Consider the following 15635-nt stretch of genomic DNA (forward strand, 5'->3'; position numbering starts at 1 on the left):
ACAGATAAGATCACTGCCATCAGGGAGCTTACATACTAATAAAAGGAACACAAAATAAAGACACAAATAAACAATTTATTTTTTTATTTTTTATTTATTATTTATTTATTTATTATTGGGGTATAGTTGTTTTACAATGTTGTGTTAGTTTCTACTGTACAGTGAAGTGAAGTAAAATTCCCTGTGCTATACAGCAGGTTCTCATGAGTTATCTGTTTTATACATATTAGTGTATACGTGTCAATCCCAGTCTCCCAATTCATCCCACCCCCCTTTCCCCCCTTGGTGTCCATATGTTTGTTCTCTACATCTGTGTCTCTATTTCTGCCTTGCAAACTGGTTCATCTGTACCATTTTTCTAGATTCCACATATGTGTGTTAATATACAATATTTGTTTTTCTGACTTACTTCACTCTGTATGACAGTCTCTAGGTCTATCCAAGTCTCTACAAATGACCCAATTTCATTCCTTTTTATGGCCGAGTAATATCTCATTGTATATATGTACCATATATTCTTTATCCATTCATCTGTCAATGGACATTTAGGTTGCTTCCATGATCTGGCTATTGTAAATAGTGCTGCAGTGAACATTGTGGAACATGACTCTTTGAATTATGGTTTTCTCTGGGTATATGCCCAGTAGTGGGATTACTGGGTCATATGGTAGTTCTATTTTTAGTTTTTTAAGGAACCTCCATATTATTCTCCATAGTGGCTGTATCAATTTACATTCCCACCAACAGTGCAAGAGGGTTCCCTTTTCTCCACACCTTCTCCAGCATTTATTGGTTGTAGATTTTCTGATGATGCCCATTCTAACCGTTGTGAGATGATACCTCACTGTAGTTTTGATTTGCATTTCTCTAATAATTAGTGATGTTGAGCATCTTTTCATGTACCTCTTGGCCATCTGTATGTCTTCTTTGGAGAAATGTCTATTTAGGTCGTCTGCCCTTTTTTTTTTTTTTTTTTTTTTTTTTTTTTTGCGGTATGCGGGCCTCTCACTGTTGTGGCCTCTCCCGCTGCGGAGCACAGGCTCCGGACGCGCAGGCTCAGCGGCCATGGCTCACGGGCCCAGCCGCTCTGCGGCACGTGGGATCCTCCCGGACCAGGGCACGAACCCGTGTCCCCTGCATCGGCAGGCGAACTCTCAACCACTGCGCCACCAGGGAAGCCCCCATTTTTTGATTGGGTTGCTTTTTTTGATATTGAGCTGCATGAGCTGTTTGTATATTTTGTCCATTGATTCGTTTGCAAATATTTTCTCCCATTCTGAGGGTTGTCTTTTTGTCTTGTTTATGGTTTCCTTTGTTGTGCAAAAGAAACAAGACAATTTAGATTTTTGATAAATTTTATAAAATAAATGAACAGGATGATATACTATAGAGTAACTGGCCTGGAGTGGAGATGGTGATAGCAGTAATTTAGATAAGAGTGGCCAGGAGATTAAACTGGTAAATTACTTTTAATTATTGGCAGATAATGTTCTTGTTTATAAAACTTAAACCATAAAACTCATCATGGTGTGTTTAGCTTTTATTGTCACAAGTACACATTTATGATTCTCATACATTCTTTATACACCTTACCTTCATTATGTAATGCTTTCCTTTACTTGTTTAGTGATTTTGATCTTAATTTTCAACATATAAATATTAATTAAACCACTCTTCTTTTTGTTTGCATTTGCCTACGTTCTGTTTGATTATCCCTTCATTTTCTTTATTTAAATTATGACATATTTTAGATGAATATGGAGAATAATATAACAAATGAACATGTACCCAGTATGCAGCATACCATATAAAGCGTTTGGGATGCATTTCTGTCCCCCTCTATCCCAGAAGTAATACAATCCAAAATTTGGCATTTATCGTGCTTATAAGTGACTTTATACTTCAATTATGTATGTATATGCCCCAAAATAACATACAGTATTAATTTTTACAAATTTTTTTGCCAGTTTGCTCTTATTCCTCACTATTATGTTTGTGAGATTTTTTTCATGTTGATTATACACAAGTCTAGTCCAACTTTCCATTATGTAAACAGTGCTACAAAGGACATTCTTATATATATCTCCATATGCACGTGTGAGAGTTTCTGGGGTAAATACACAGGAGTGTAGTTCTCAGGATATGGGCATTTTAACATTTCTAGATATTGCTAAATTGCTTTAAAATTTTCATCAGTGTTGTGTCAAGTTTCCCTTAGTCAGCATCTTCCCTGACACTTAATATTAATATCAAATTTTCAAATTTTTGTGGACCTATGAGCTGTGAAATTTTCTCTCCTTGTTATTTTAATTTCTATTTCTTTGATTACTAATGAGGTTAGGCAGCTTTTCATGTTTTTTTAAAAACCCTAGGGTTTTTCTGTTCTCAAGACTGCTTGTTTAGATCCTTTGTGCATTTGCAACTTTTGTTTTCTCATTTATTTTTAGAAGTTTGGATACTAATGCTTTTCCCAGTTTGAGGCTCATCCATTTACATTTTAAAAGTCATCTATTTTTTATTCATTCATTCATCTATTTATTTATTTATTTATTTTTGGCTGCATTGGGTCTTTGTTGCTGCACGCAGGCTTTCCCTAGTTGGGCGAGCAGGGCTACTCGTCATTGTGGTGTGTGGCTTCTCATTGCGGTGGCTTCCCTTGTTGCAGAGCACGGACTCTAGGCATGCGGGCTTCAGTAGTTGTGGCTTGTGGGCTCTGCTCTCAGTAGTTGTGGCACACGGGCTTATCTGCTCCACGGCATGAGAGATCTTCCTAGACCAGGGTTTGAACCTATGTCCCCTGCATTGGCAGGCGGTTTCTTAACCACTGTGCCACCAAGGAAGTCCCTGAAAGTCATCTTTTTTTAAATCAAAAGCTATAACTGTTAATTGGGTCAAATGTATCAACATTTCTCTTTATCATTTTTGAAATTCTTCTCCGAGGTAGTAAGGTATTTTCTTCATCAATTTAAATGTTTGATTTTACAATTAGGAATTGCATCCAACTCTAATCAATTTTTATGAATGGTGAGAGGAAGAATCCCTCTCCCCCTCTTTTTTAGTTTCATTATAGTTTCATTATACCCGATTGACTAGCTCCCTTTATTGAGTAGTCTGTTCCGTCATCACTGTCACTTTTTGTCATTTAGCAAGTTGTCTTATATGTAGTTTTGGAATCTTTTTCCTGTCCCATTACTCTGTCTCTCCCTGAGTCAATATCACACTATCATACTTTGTTTGGTTTTAAATTAAGTTTTATTGTCTTGATAGGACAAGTCTCTCCAGGATGTTCTTTTCCTTCATGCACGTCTTAGATATTCTTCCACAAAATAGTTTGGAATAGCTGTGAGTAATAAAAAGAAATAACAACTTGTGATTTTGATGGAGATAGAATTGAATATATGGATTGGTTTGAAAAGTTATTGTTTTAAACAACATTGAATCTTTCTATTAGTAGACAGACCACATACTTAGATCCTATTTAATATCTATCAATAAATTTTTATGATATTCTCCATAAAGCTGTTACCTATCTTTTGTTAGCTACATAAAAGGAATGCTTTTTGGTATTTGTGGAAATGGTATTCTAAAATTATGTTTTTGAATACTTCTGTTTTTTATATATGAATATGATTGATTTATAAACAACTCCATCTTCTATACAACTTGGTAATTTATCCATAGTTACAGATTTTCTGTGTGGACGGTCATACTGTGAACAAATAATGAAAGTTTCGCTTAATCCATTCTAACGCTCAAGCCTCTTACTTCTTTGTCTAGCCTACAGGTTGGGATGTCAAGTTTAATCTTGAATGTAGTCTGTGATTGTGGACATCCTTGTTGTAACATGCACTTTTAAAAACTTTTTATTTTCAGATAATTGTACATACAATTGTAACATGCAGTTACAAAAAGTAATACAGAAAAAACCTGTATACCTTTAACCCAGTTTCTCCTAGTATTAATTACATAACTAAAAATAGCACAGACAGGAAATTGACATGGATACAATCTACTGACCATATTCAGATTATAGTAATTCTATGTGCAATCATATGAGTGTGTGTATTTAGTCTTATGCAATTTTATCACATTTATAGACTTGTGTGACTATCACCGTAGTGTAGAAACAGAACAGCTCTATCATAAGGATCTACCCGCCAAGCCCCCCTGCTACCTTTTCATAACCACGGCCACCTCCCTTCCTCTCCCCCTCCCAACCCCTGACAACCACTAATCTGTTTTCCATTTCTATAATTTTGTAATTTCAAAAATGTTATAAAAATGGAATCACACAGTATGTAACTTTCTGAGATTGGCTTTTTCTTTCCACTCAGCACAGGTCCTTTGAGACCCATTCAAGTTGTGTGCATCACTAGTTCACTTTATTATCGTTCAGTAGTATTCTGTGGCACTGACATACCACAATTTGTTTAACCACTCACACACTAAAGGCCATTTGGATTGCTTGGATTGTTTTGACTGTTAGGAATAATGCTGCTGTGAACATTCATGTACAGGTTTTGTGTGAACATAAATCTCCATTTCTCTGGAATAAATGGCCAAGAGCGCAGTTGCTAGATTGTGTGGTAAGTGCATGTTTAACTTTGTGAGAAATCCCATACTTTTTTCCAGAGTGGGTGTACTTTTCACATCCCCACAGCAGTGTTTGAGTGATCCAGTTTCTCCTCATGCTGGCTAGCAGGTAGTGGTATTACTATTTTTTATTTTAGTCATTAAAGTAGGTGTTAGTGATGTCTCATGGCTTTAATTTGCATTTCTGTAAAGGCTCATGATACTGAACCTCATTTCATGTGCTTACTTGCCACCTATATATCTTCTTAGTGAAGTGTCTGTTCATGTCTTTTGCTCATTTTCTAATTGGACTGTTTGTTTTTAGTTTTTGTGTTGAATTTTGAGAGATCTTTATATATCCTAGATATAGGTCAAGCCCCTTGTTGGACATGTGGTTTGCAAATTTTTTTTTTTCAGTGTGTAGCTTGCCTTTTCATCCTCTTCACAGTCTTTCACAGAGCAAAAGTTTTTAATTTTTATGATGTTTGACTTATCAATTTTTCCTTTAATGGGTTGTGCTTTTGGTGTCAAATCTAAGAACACTGCCTAGCCCTAGGTCATATATTTTTTCCCCAAGTTTTATGTTTTATATTTACTTGTGATGCATTTTGAATTAACTTTTTGTATAAGGGATTGAGATTTATGTTTTTACTTATAGATATCCAACTGTTCCAGTACCATTTGTTGGAAAGACTGTCCTCCTTCTACTGATTTGCTTTTGCAGCTTTGCAAAAAATCAGTTGGGCATATTTATGTGGGATTTGGGAAGATACTCTATCAAATTTAGGAAATTGTCTTCTATTTCTTGTTTTCTGAAAGTTTTCTTCTGAATTGTGTTCAGTCTTGTTGAGTATTTCTTCTTCACTAAGATTTTTTTCTCCTTTAATCTGATTATGCAGTGAATTACATTAATACATAAATGTTAAACCGTGTACAGTGTCTTTTTCTCACACTTTTGACTCCAACGGTATGTGTCTTCCAAAACCAACCACTTCTCAGGGAGTTGGGACAAGATAGCAGAGTGGAAGGACCTTCGGCTCACCTCCTCTCACGAGCACACCAAAATTACAACTAACTGCTGAACAACCATTGATAAAAAAGACTGGAAACTGTCCAAAAAGATATTCTACATCCAAGGATACAAAACCCTTTGCCTAGTTTCTCCTAATGGTAACATCTTACAGAGCTATAGCATAAAAATTCAATTCAATTCTGATAGTATCTACCTGGAGTCAGCATCAGATCCCACAAGTTGAAGGACCCTGCCCCACAAGACTGGCCCCCCTTTAGATGCTGGCCACAAATGGGATGGCCAGGCTACCCACATTTCTGCCCAGCCTACTACAAACTAGGGGGTCCCCATAATTCCTCCTCACCCCATTCAGTTTCAGTAGTTTGCTAGAATGGCTCACAGAACTCAGAAAAACATTTTACTTAACGTTTACTGGTTTATAAGGGATGCACGTGAACAGCCAGATGAAGGGGCTCATAGGACAATGGAAGGGTCCTGAGCACAGGAACCTCTGTCCCTGTGAAGTTGTGATGCATCGCTCTCCCAGCAAGTGGATATGTTCACCAACCTGGAAGTTCTCTGAACCTTATTGTTCACAGGTTTTAAAAAAAACCAATCTGCAGTCACTGTCCCCGGAGACTGGGGGTTGGGGCTGAGAGTTCCACTTAGTAATCATGTGTTTGATTTTTATGGTGACCAGCCCCTATCCAGAGGCTCTCTAGGGGCCCAACCCTGAGTCACTTTACTAGCACCTGAGTCTAGCACCTTACTAGACTCAGGTGTGTTCCATCATGAATAACAAGAAACTCCTATCACTCAGGAAACTCCAAGTTTTAGGAGCTCTATACCTGGAACAAAGGACAAAGACCAAATATGTATTTTTATTATAACATACTATGTCTGCACACATACATTCATTTTTTACCTACTGATTCAACTTCTTTAAGATTAATAGCCACTCTGAATCTGTGATTTTTTATTTTTTTTGGGGGGGTACGCGGGCCTCTCACTGTTGTGGCCTCTCCCGCTGCGGAGCACAGGCTCCGGACGTGCAGGCTCAGCAGCCATGGCTCACGGGCCCAGCCGCTCCACGGCATGTGGGATCTTCCCACACCGGGGCACGAACCCGTGTCCCCTGCATCGACAGGCGGACTCTCAAACACTGAGCCACTAGGGAAGACCGTGTGATTTTTTTTTTTGAGTTCCTTTTGATGAATTCTATTTTCTAGGAAATTATCCATTTTATCTAAATTTTCAAATATATTCATAAAACGTTATTATATTCTCATGTTATCTTTTGAATCTCTGCTATATCTATAGTTACACCCTGTATTTCATTCCTAACTTCATTAATTTTTGTCTTCTCTCATATTTTTGAGATTTATCTTGCCAGAGGTTTGTCTGTTTTTTCCCCATTGTTTCAAAGAGCCAAATTTTGTCTTTGTAAGTCTTCTTTATTGTGTTTATTTTCCTTGCCCTTAATTTTTGCTTTTATTCTTATTACTTCCCAGCTTCTTCTTCTTTTTTTTTTTTTAACAGCTTCATTGAGATTTTAGGCAAGGAAAAAATTATTTTTCCTTCTACCCTCCTAAGTTCCCTGGCTGGGACTCTGTAATATTAGACTGACAAAAGACAGATTAACAAGAGAAAAACAAACAGGAGTTTATTAATGTTTGCATATGCATGGGAGAACTCAGTGATGAGTTACTCAAAGGGGTAGTTAGGACTTGGGCTTCTACGGCATCTTAACAAAAGAACAACAAATTTATAGTAAAGTGACAAAACAAGGAAAAGGGGTTTAGGCTTTCAAGGGCAGCAAACTCTGGTAGAAATATGAGAGAAACTATTGGAGTAAGACTTGTTCGGGCAGGTCCATCTTGACGCTGATTTTCACTCTTCATGGCCATAAAATTTCCCAGGAGAGGAGATTTATGGCATTCTTCATTTTTCAGAAGTTTCTATTTTCTATCAGATAAGGGAACCTCCAAGAAGGCATCTTTCTGCATCTGTTCATTCTCATTTACCTCCAGCTCAAAATGATCCTAACGCCAAAGTGAGAAGTATCTCCCTGTATGATCTCACCATCTGTGGCGGGGAAGATGCAGGTAGTCCTGTCACTCTCCTTGGCCTTTTGAGGTGACTTGACCTCTTCACACAGGAATAAGATTGATTTTTATTTTGGAAATTGTATTTTTAATTTTTAAGGTAGAGTTATTTAAAACATTTCCATTTGTTTGGAAACCAAAAAACATTACTTAAGACAACCAAACAACAGCAAAAAGCTCAAAAAACGTTGGATTAAAAGGAAGTCATGAACAGAATACAAAATATTTAGCACTGAATGATAATGTCAACACTACATATCAAAAAGTAGTTTCCGGGCTTCCCTGGTGGCTCAGGGGTTGAGAATCCGCCTGCCAATGCAGGGGACGTGGGTTCGTGCCCCAGTCCGGGAAGATCCCACATGCCGCGGAGCGGCTAGGCGCGTGAGCCATGGCCACTGAGCCTGCGCGTCTGGAGCCTGTGCTCCGCAACGGGAGAGGCCACAACAGTGAGAGGCCCGCGTACCAAAAAAAAAAAAAAAAGTAGTTTCCTTCCTTCCTTTGTTCTTCAGAATATCTGTTTTTTTCATGCAACAACGTCTATCTCCCTTCCTTCCATCCATCCCTCTTTCCTTTTCTTCCGTGTGTGTGTGTGTGTGTGTGTGTGTGTGTGTGTGTGTTGTATTGATTCAGATGCAGACATGTTGTCTATTAAAGTGAGCAAGATACTTTAACTTACCAGTTGAGATCATTTTTTCCCCTTCTCCAATATAAATCAGGTAGAATGGCACAGACCAATGAGGCAGCAACATTGTCAAGGGTTAAAAAAAAAAAGATAAAGTATTTTGAAGAAGTAGTCATGTCATTTAAACAACTATGTAACTATAAAATTAGGTGGGCTGGGCTTCCCTGGTGGCGCAGTGGTTGAGAGTCCGCCTGCCGATGCAGGGGACACAGGTTCGTGCCCCGGTCCGGGAGGATCCCGCATGCCGGGGAGCGGCTGGGCCTGTGAGCCATGGCCGCTGAGCCTGCGCGTCCAGAGCCTGTGCTCCGCAACGGGAGAGGCCACAGCAGTGAGAGGCCCGCATACCGCAAAAAAAAAAAAAAAAAAAAAAAAAAAATTAAGTGGGCTACTTTGAGATTTTGATAGGAATAATTTGAAACAAATTGAATATATGTTATACTTAAAACCTAAACTATTAGCTAAATTTTGAGATATTAGTTTTTTCCAGAGCACACTGCATATAGGATGTATGAAGTTATTTCACGTATAGTTGTATAGTTGACTGTTTTATTTCCTCTGTAGGCTAGCTAATGTTAGAAAAAATTTGGCTCCATTGTTTTTTTCCCTTAAGGAACAGAACAGAGAAATGATTTTCTTGTTTAATATTGAAGTTAGTTGATGAATGTGAACATTATAATGTTATAATTTAGTTGTCTAATCTCAGTGGCCTTTTGGTGATGGAAAAGCAAAGCGCTGTTTGGTTTGAGCCTAGCACACAGACATCAGAGAGAATTGAAGGCAATTCATAGTGTCTTCATCCCTAGTGTTTATCCTTGTGCGTGCCTCACTGTCCTAGTTCACGTTTTTAGCGCTAAGGAAATGACAGATAAACCAGAAACATTTGCATAAGGGCAGTCAGGTGACTTCTTGATGTATTTTGTACAAATTGGAATCATTCTTCTTTGTTAAATGTCTGGAAGTTCGTATAATTTCAAAACTTCCTTCTCCCTCTGCAGAAATAAGAGAGCTGATGTTCGAAAAGTAGCACATCGATTCCTGGTAGATAACTTGAATCCTTTAATATTAAATTATATTAAAAAGAAGAGGTTTCATCAAATATTTCTTGAGGAGATGCCCTGGAAAGCTCAGATGAACCTGTATCTGGCAAGCGCACACTTCAACCTGCTTTTAACAGAGCTAGGGGAACATGCAAAGATGAAATTCGGTTCGTCATTGGTAATGGTCAGGTAGAGTATATTATCAATGAATAATACTTCTTTAGTCTCAAGAACATGGGTTGTATTTCTATGAGCAGGGCTCCAATGCTGATGATAACTTAAAGAGGTTTACAAAGTGCTTCAGTCTGTACTGACCTTTGGTATATTTTTAAACTTCTTATCTCAGAATCTTTCCCAAATGAGTGCTGAAGTGCTTATGAAGTACTAATTTGCATATATTTTGAATATATTAGTCAATATAGCTTTCAGTGAAAGGGGAAAGTGAATTTTCCAAGAGAAGTTTAATATTAATTGTACAGAAATTATATTAGTAGTCATTAGGCAAATCTCTGTTTCATTTAGAGGTATATTTTAAGCCTGTATAAACACAGGTTGTATTTTCTCATACAATGTAAACTTTCTGTCATTAATTCCAAAGACATTTTCCAGTTCTTGTTGATTGTCTTTGGCTAAAGTGTTGTTTATAGGAGATAAAAAAAAGAACATAAATACATAATATGGAATACCACGTAACCAGAGTAACTCTATGTAACCAGAGTCTTTCTTTAAAAACACAAGAACAACAGAAAAAAAACTCATTGAGGGAATTCCTTGGCGGTCCAGTGGTTAGGACTCTGAGCTTTCACTGCCGTGGGTCTGGGTTTCAATCCCTGGTTCGGGGAACTAAGATCCTGCAAGTGCACAGCGTGGCCAAAAAAAACCCTTGTTGAGCACCTATTAGATACCAGGTGCTGAGTTAAGTACCTGGGCATTCAAAGGTGAGCAGTATATACAAGTTGGAGTCTGGTAGTGTGGCTCACAAATGTTCACGAATAATTGTAAATAATGGTAAAAAGTGAAGTGCACATAAAGTCTTTGTTCCTTGGGAGGAGGCTTTCTCCTGATGAGACTAACAGGAAAGGTTTCACGGGGAGAAGCCACTTGCCTTGGGTCCTGATGGACAGGCAAGATTTAGAAATGTGCAGGTAGGGAAATAGGCATTTCGGATAGGTGGAAGAATGAGTCAAGAGCCCAGGTAGGAAACACAGGATGGGAACCCCCAGGGATCTGACCAGAATCTAGGGCATGTGAAAGGGAGTGGTGAGAAGTGATTAGAAAAGTAGATCAGTACCAGATCATGGAGCGTCTTAACAGTCTATTAAATCTTAACTTTAATTTATATACAGTGGAAGATTATTAAGTTGTTTTTTTTTTTAAAGCAGGTCTATGATAGGCACTTTCTCTGACAGCAGCATATCAAATGGATTGGAGGAGGGAAAGAATGGTGACAGGGATATGAATTAAGAGGGTATTTATTTCAGTAATCCAGTGAACAATATGCAGGTTGAAACCCACAATGAACTTGATCCAGTTTCTATTTCTCCAGAATTTTGTTTAAAGTAAAATTCTGGTCAATGTGGGCTAGACCAGGTTAGCATTTAAGAAGCAGTTAGATTGCTTGACTAACAGGAAAGGCTTTTGGCAAAGTGACCCATTCTTGAGGCTGTGAAAGGGAAAACAGTTCAGATCAGATGGACTTCCTCACTGTCCCCTGGACACCGAGAGCTCTTCTTCTCCGACCTGCCAGTCACACACGGCCGTTCGTGTATGATTACTTGGCGGCACAAAAATTAGACAGTGACCGAATTTGTATCAGGGTAACTTGGTGCTAAATTCCATTTTATTAAAACATGTATTTATTTATTTGGTATTTGACAGAATTAATTCAATTTTGCTTATATTGTTCTTTTAATGAGTTTTTTTCCCCTTTGCAGTTTCCGGTCATTTGATCCTAATATGTTCTCACTGTATAATTCAGGAACAGTATTACCAACAGGAAAATTGACTCTAGAAAACTATAAAGCGATGCTTGATTTCCTTCTTACAGCTAAAAGAAGAAAGGCTGTCTTACCATCAGGTAAAATAAATATGTTCTATGCTATCCAATTGTCTTTAGATTTTTTTATTCACAAATGCAACACATACATACACACATACCCTGACACGTACACCCCCCCATAGACACAGAGCTACACACATCATTTTCCAATGACTTAGGAGTTTAGTTGAGTTGTGATATTTTGTAGGAGATTCTTATTCTATTTTTAAAAAAATTTCTGCATTTTTGTGGCATCATCATATATATTTGGAAATATTTATGTAGGATTCTCCCCTAAATCAATTTGGCCATTCAGCAAATATAATGTTCTTTTAAAACATATTGGTAGCCTCCAGTGGTCAAGGTAAGTGAAGACTTGCCGTCAGGTTTTATGTTTTAGTGGAAGTAAGTTTCAGAACAAATTCCACCAAACATACTGATGTAAGCAGGCATGAAAACATCATGCAGCTGTTTCATCGTTCCAATTTTGTACTCAGGGCAGTCCGCTCTTGCCTTAGGAGCTGTAATTATCACCTTCCATGAAAGCTCTCTCCAAGATGAAGGCAGTAATACCCTCATGGCAGGACCAACCAGTATTGTCTTCTGGTCAGGTGACTGGGGCCTCCAGGACGTGGAGAGATGTAGGTGAACAGGGCTCTCTGGGTGTTGCACTGATGACACTATTTCTAAACAATCACCTATCTTGAATACCACTCATTTCACAAATAAAAATTTATTTCTAATATCTTTATGCTAGTACAAACCCTCTTATATAGATTTTCAGAAATGGCATTTTAAATCCTATATGGCTTATTGCTGAACAGGATATTTCATATGCTGGTTAACTGCCCCAGGGGGGTTGATTCAGATTTGAGGTACTTAACGTGCTTTTTAATTTCTTCTAGGGTATAGTTTAAGTTTAACTGGTACCTGCATGTCATACCAGGACTATTAAAGTATTTGAAAGTAAATTCCGTGGACATAGAAAGAGTCCATGTTTTGTATGTACATTACAGTATATATAGCTTCTTGAGTTTTTTTTAAAGTAGCTCCCTAAGACCTCCCATGAAATTGGCAATAAAATATTCTGCTATTGAGACTTATTATTTAATGCAGAGTTCTAGTAAGGGAATGTTTGTGGCAGGAGAAATCCTCTGTGTTTTTATAGCACAGCAGCGGGAGAACGAGTGATCAGGGTTGCTGCACTGCCTAACACCAGGGGATGCTCCTCACCTTCCGGCGTGTGTGTCCAGGGAGTGGCCTGTTTGCGGGGAAATTAAGGAACAGTGGGATCCTGTCATTCTTCTCCCCCAAAGCATGACATTCCTGCCTCTGCATCATTCCCTTGGCCATCACCCTTGCCTGGAATGGTCTCTGTATTCTTCCCACGTAGCTAAATCATGATCACCCTTTAAGACCTAATCTAAAAGCCTCCTTCTCTGGAAACTTTCCCGGGTTCAGCATATCCATGATAATTCTGTCCTTTCTTCAAATTTATGTAGCGCTTGTTATCTGAATTATTCATTTGATGCTAGTCACCTGTTGTGTTTCCTGGAACTTAACTCTCTTTTCAATAATAATATACTTTATATTTGTACTGTAGATGGAGAAGAATTTTCGGCATTTCTTAATTCCACGATGAGTGATGAAAATGTTTCCAAGACACAAACAGGTTATGAATCAGACTCTCAATCAGGTCTCAGTGGTAAAGAAAAGGATCACTCAGCAAATGTGGGTCTCTTGGATCATTTTATGAAAATCTTTTTATATTGCAGGAGAGCAATGGTAAGGTGGTCCTTCTTATTTGTTAATGTAGTGGACGTAAATCTCAGCCCATGAATTTGGGCATGTATGATACATTTATTTACTTAATATACATAATTTTAGTTTCATCGGTGAGATTAAATTTGCTGGATTTTATGTCAGTCATCTGTAAGGCTTGCCTGCCATGGAACTGAGGTCTCACATTTGGTCAAGTTGTGAGGGAGGAGGGAAAGCCCCTTTAGTCATAGTCATACATCCACCCAGAGCTGAGGTGGCCTTTGTCCTTGTCTACAAAGTCTCCATGAATATTCAGACACCCCTCTGCTGCTTTCTAGCCACACTTGGGACATGGGCTTCTCCAGTGACACCAGGGGTTCTTCTTCGGGCTCTTGATCCCTCCTGGGCACCATAGACTCCTTTCTCCCCTCTAGCACAGGGGAAGATCTTTCTAGGCCACGGGGAAGCCCTGTCCCTTCCCCCCTGACCTCCTGCTTCTCCAGGCTACCTGTGTCTTCTGTCAAATGCTTTTGTCTTTTTCTTGTTAAATATTATATGATAGAATATTAAACTCAGAATTGGAATCATTATCTACAAAGAAATTTGTTTCCTTTTTCTCATAGCAAGAAGGGGATGTACTTCAAACTTCTCAAGAGATGAGAAGAAATTTATTCTTTCTAGATGAGAAAGGAATACTTAAGTGCCCACTTTCTTCGTGAAGTAGAGAGAGTGACCTTATAAAAATGTAAAGTAAACCCACATCACCTGCCTTGACCATGAGCATTGCATCCTCTGCTCCTTTGTACCAGCTTCAGGGCCCTAGAAGGTCTGGGTTCTGCTCACTTCTCAGGACTCACTCCTCTTGCTCTTGTGCAGTCCACTCTCCCCTCTGGGGTTCTGAAAGCACTAAGCTTGCTCCCTCCTCAGCCCTCAGGTTCACCCTCCATCCTTTGCACCTGCTGTTCCCTCAGCCCCGAATGTTCTTCTCCCAACACTCCCACCCCCACCTTCACATGACTTGTTCAACTCAACATTCAGGGCTCTGCTCATACTTCACCTCACAGAGAACTTCTCTCCTGACCACCCTGTATAAAAGGACCTGTCCTCTCACCCTCATCACGTTCTGAGTCATTTCTGCTTTATTTGCCTTTACAACACTTATCATTCCCTGAAGTTGTATTTTTATTTGTCTGCTTATTTGGTATCGGTCTCTCCTAATAGACTGAAGCCTCACGAGGGCAGGCCCAGTTTCCCTTGCTCGCTGTGACATTCCCAGCACCTAGAACAGTGGGCGTGCTGGAGTCAGACTGCTGGTGTGCAAATCCTAGCTCATCACTTAGTAGACTCATAACCTTGGGCAGTTTAGCCCCATGCCTCCAATTCCTCATCTGTAAATTGAGGAGAATACTAGTGCATACCTACTTCATAGGAGTTGTCATTAGAATGAACTGAGATAATGCATATAAATGTCTTACCAGAGTGTCTAGCACATGTAAGTAGTATATAACAAATGGTGTTAGTTACTCTTACTATTGATGTAGAATATTTGCAGGAAGAGGAAGTTGTTCAGAGATCCATAACTTTGGGAACTTCGGCATCTTTTGAATGTTGTGTTTGTCTTAGGTTCTCGCTCATCGTGGCGGCTATTGGACTCTGCTTCAGAACTGCTGTCGGGCTCTTTGGAACTTTACTCAGGAGCTACAAATACTTCATAAACAAGCAGTGGATCTGTTTGAAACATTTCCTATTAGCCAGGACAGTTTCCTCTTTATTTCTGTTTTACCATTCTATTTGGGGGCAGAATTACTTATTGACATGTTAATAGAACTACCAAATATCAGTTCTGTTAAGGTAAGAGTATTTGGGTAATTCTTTTTATTGTAGGTTAATTAACAAATTCTTTGTACCATGCAGCTTGGGATAAGTAGAAATTAATATTTTGCTTGAGTTATTTAGTTTGTCTGTATTTCATTTGTTTCTCATTGTTATTTGGTTCCCAGTATATTGCAGTACATTGATGTTAATTAAAAATATCTGCCTGAAAATTCAGTTTCTTAAATGGAACAGAAAGTAACATTTACTGAGCTCCAGCTTCTACCTAAACTAATCTAAATGCATTTAATCCTCATAGCAATCTTTTTGATAGAGAAAGAAACAGACCCTAAGACAGATCATGTAGCTTGTTGGTTGATATTTATTTCACTGCTTTATCTGTCCATGTTTTGTTACACTAGACGTGGTAGAATTTACAGCCATCTCAAATCTAGCACACTGTGGTTTAAAGCATGAAAATAAAATTGAAAAAAATGCAAACATCATACACCCCAAACACATTGAAAATTAATAAACACATAAAAACTTTGAGTCGTGGGGTTTATAACATTTTCAGATGTAAAATATATGAACAATAGCACAAAAAACTGGGAGG

The 15635-nt window shown here is 38.5% G+C and overlaps 1 protein-coding gene across 1 annotated transcript in view; it reads left to right on the forward strand.

Annotated features, from left to right (window-relative positions):
- Positions 1–15635, forward strand: part of LOC132433968 (cilia- and flagella-associated protein 54) — a 216771-nt gene that overhangs the window by 122128 nt on the left and 79008 nt on the right. Inside the window, exons 32-35 of the mRNA XM_060025420.1 lie at positions 9367–9597; positions 11343–11485; positions 13050–13231; positions 14831–15058. Coding sequence (XP_059881403.1) covers positions 9367–9597; positions 11343–11485; positions 13050–13231; positions 14831–15058 — 784 coding nt within the window. The remainder of the gene's footprint in view (positions 1–9366; positions 9598–11342; positions 11486–13049; positions 13232–14830; positions 15059–15635) is intronic.

The sequence above is a fragment of the Delphinus delphis genome, chromosome 11 (genome assembly GCF_949987515.2).
Source record: "Delphinus delphis chromosome 11, mDelDel1.2, whole genome shotgun sequence".
Classification (NCBI taxonomy): domain Eukaryota; kingdom Metazoa; phylum Chordata; class Mammalia; order Artiodactyla; family Delphinidae; genus Delphinus; species Delphinus delphis.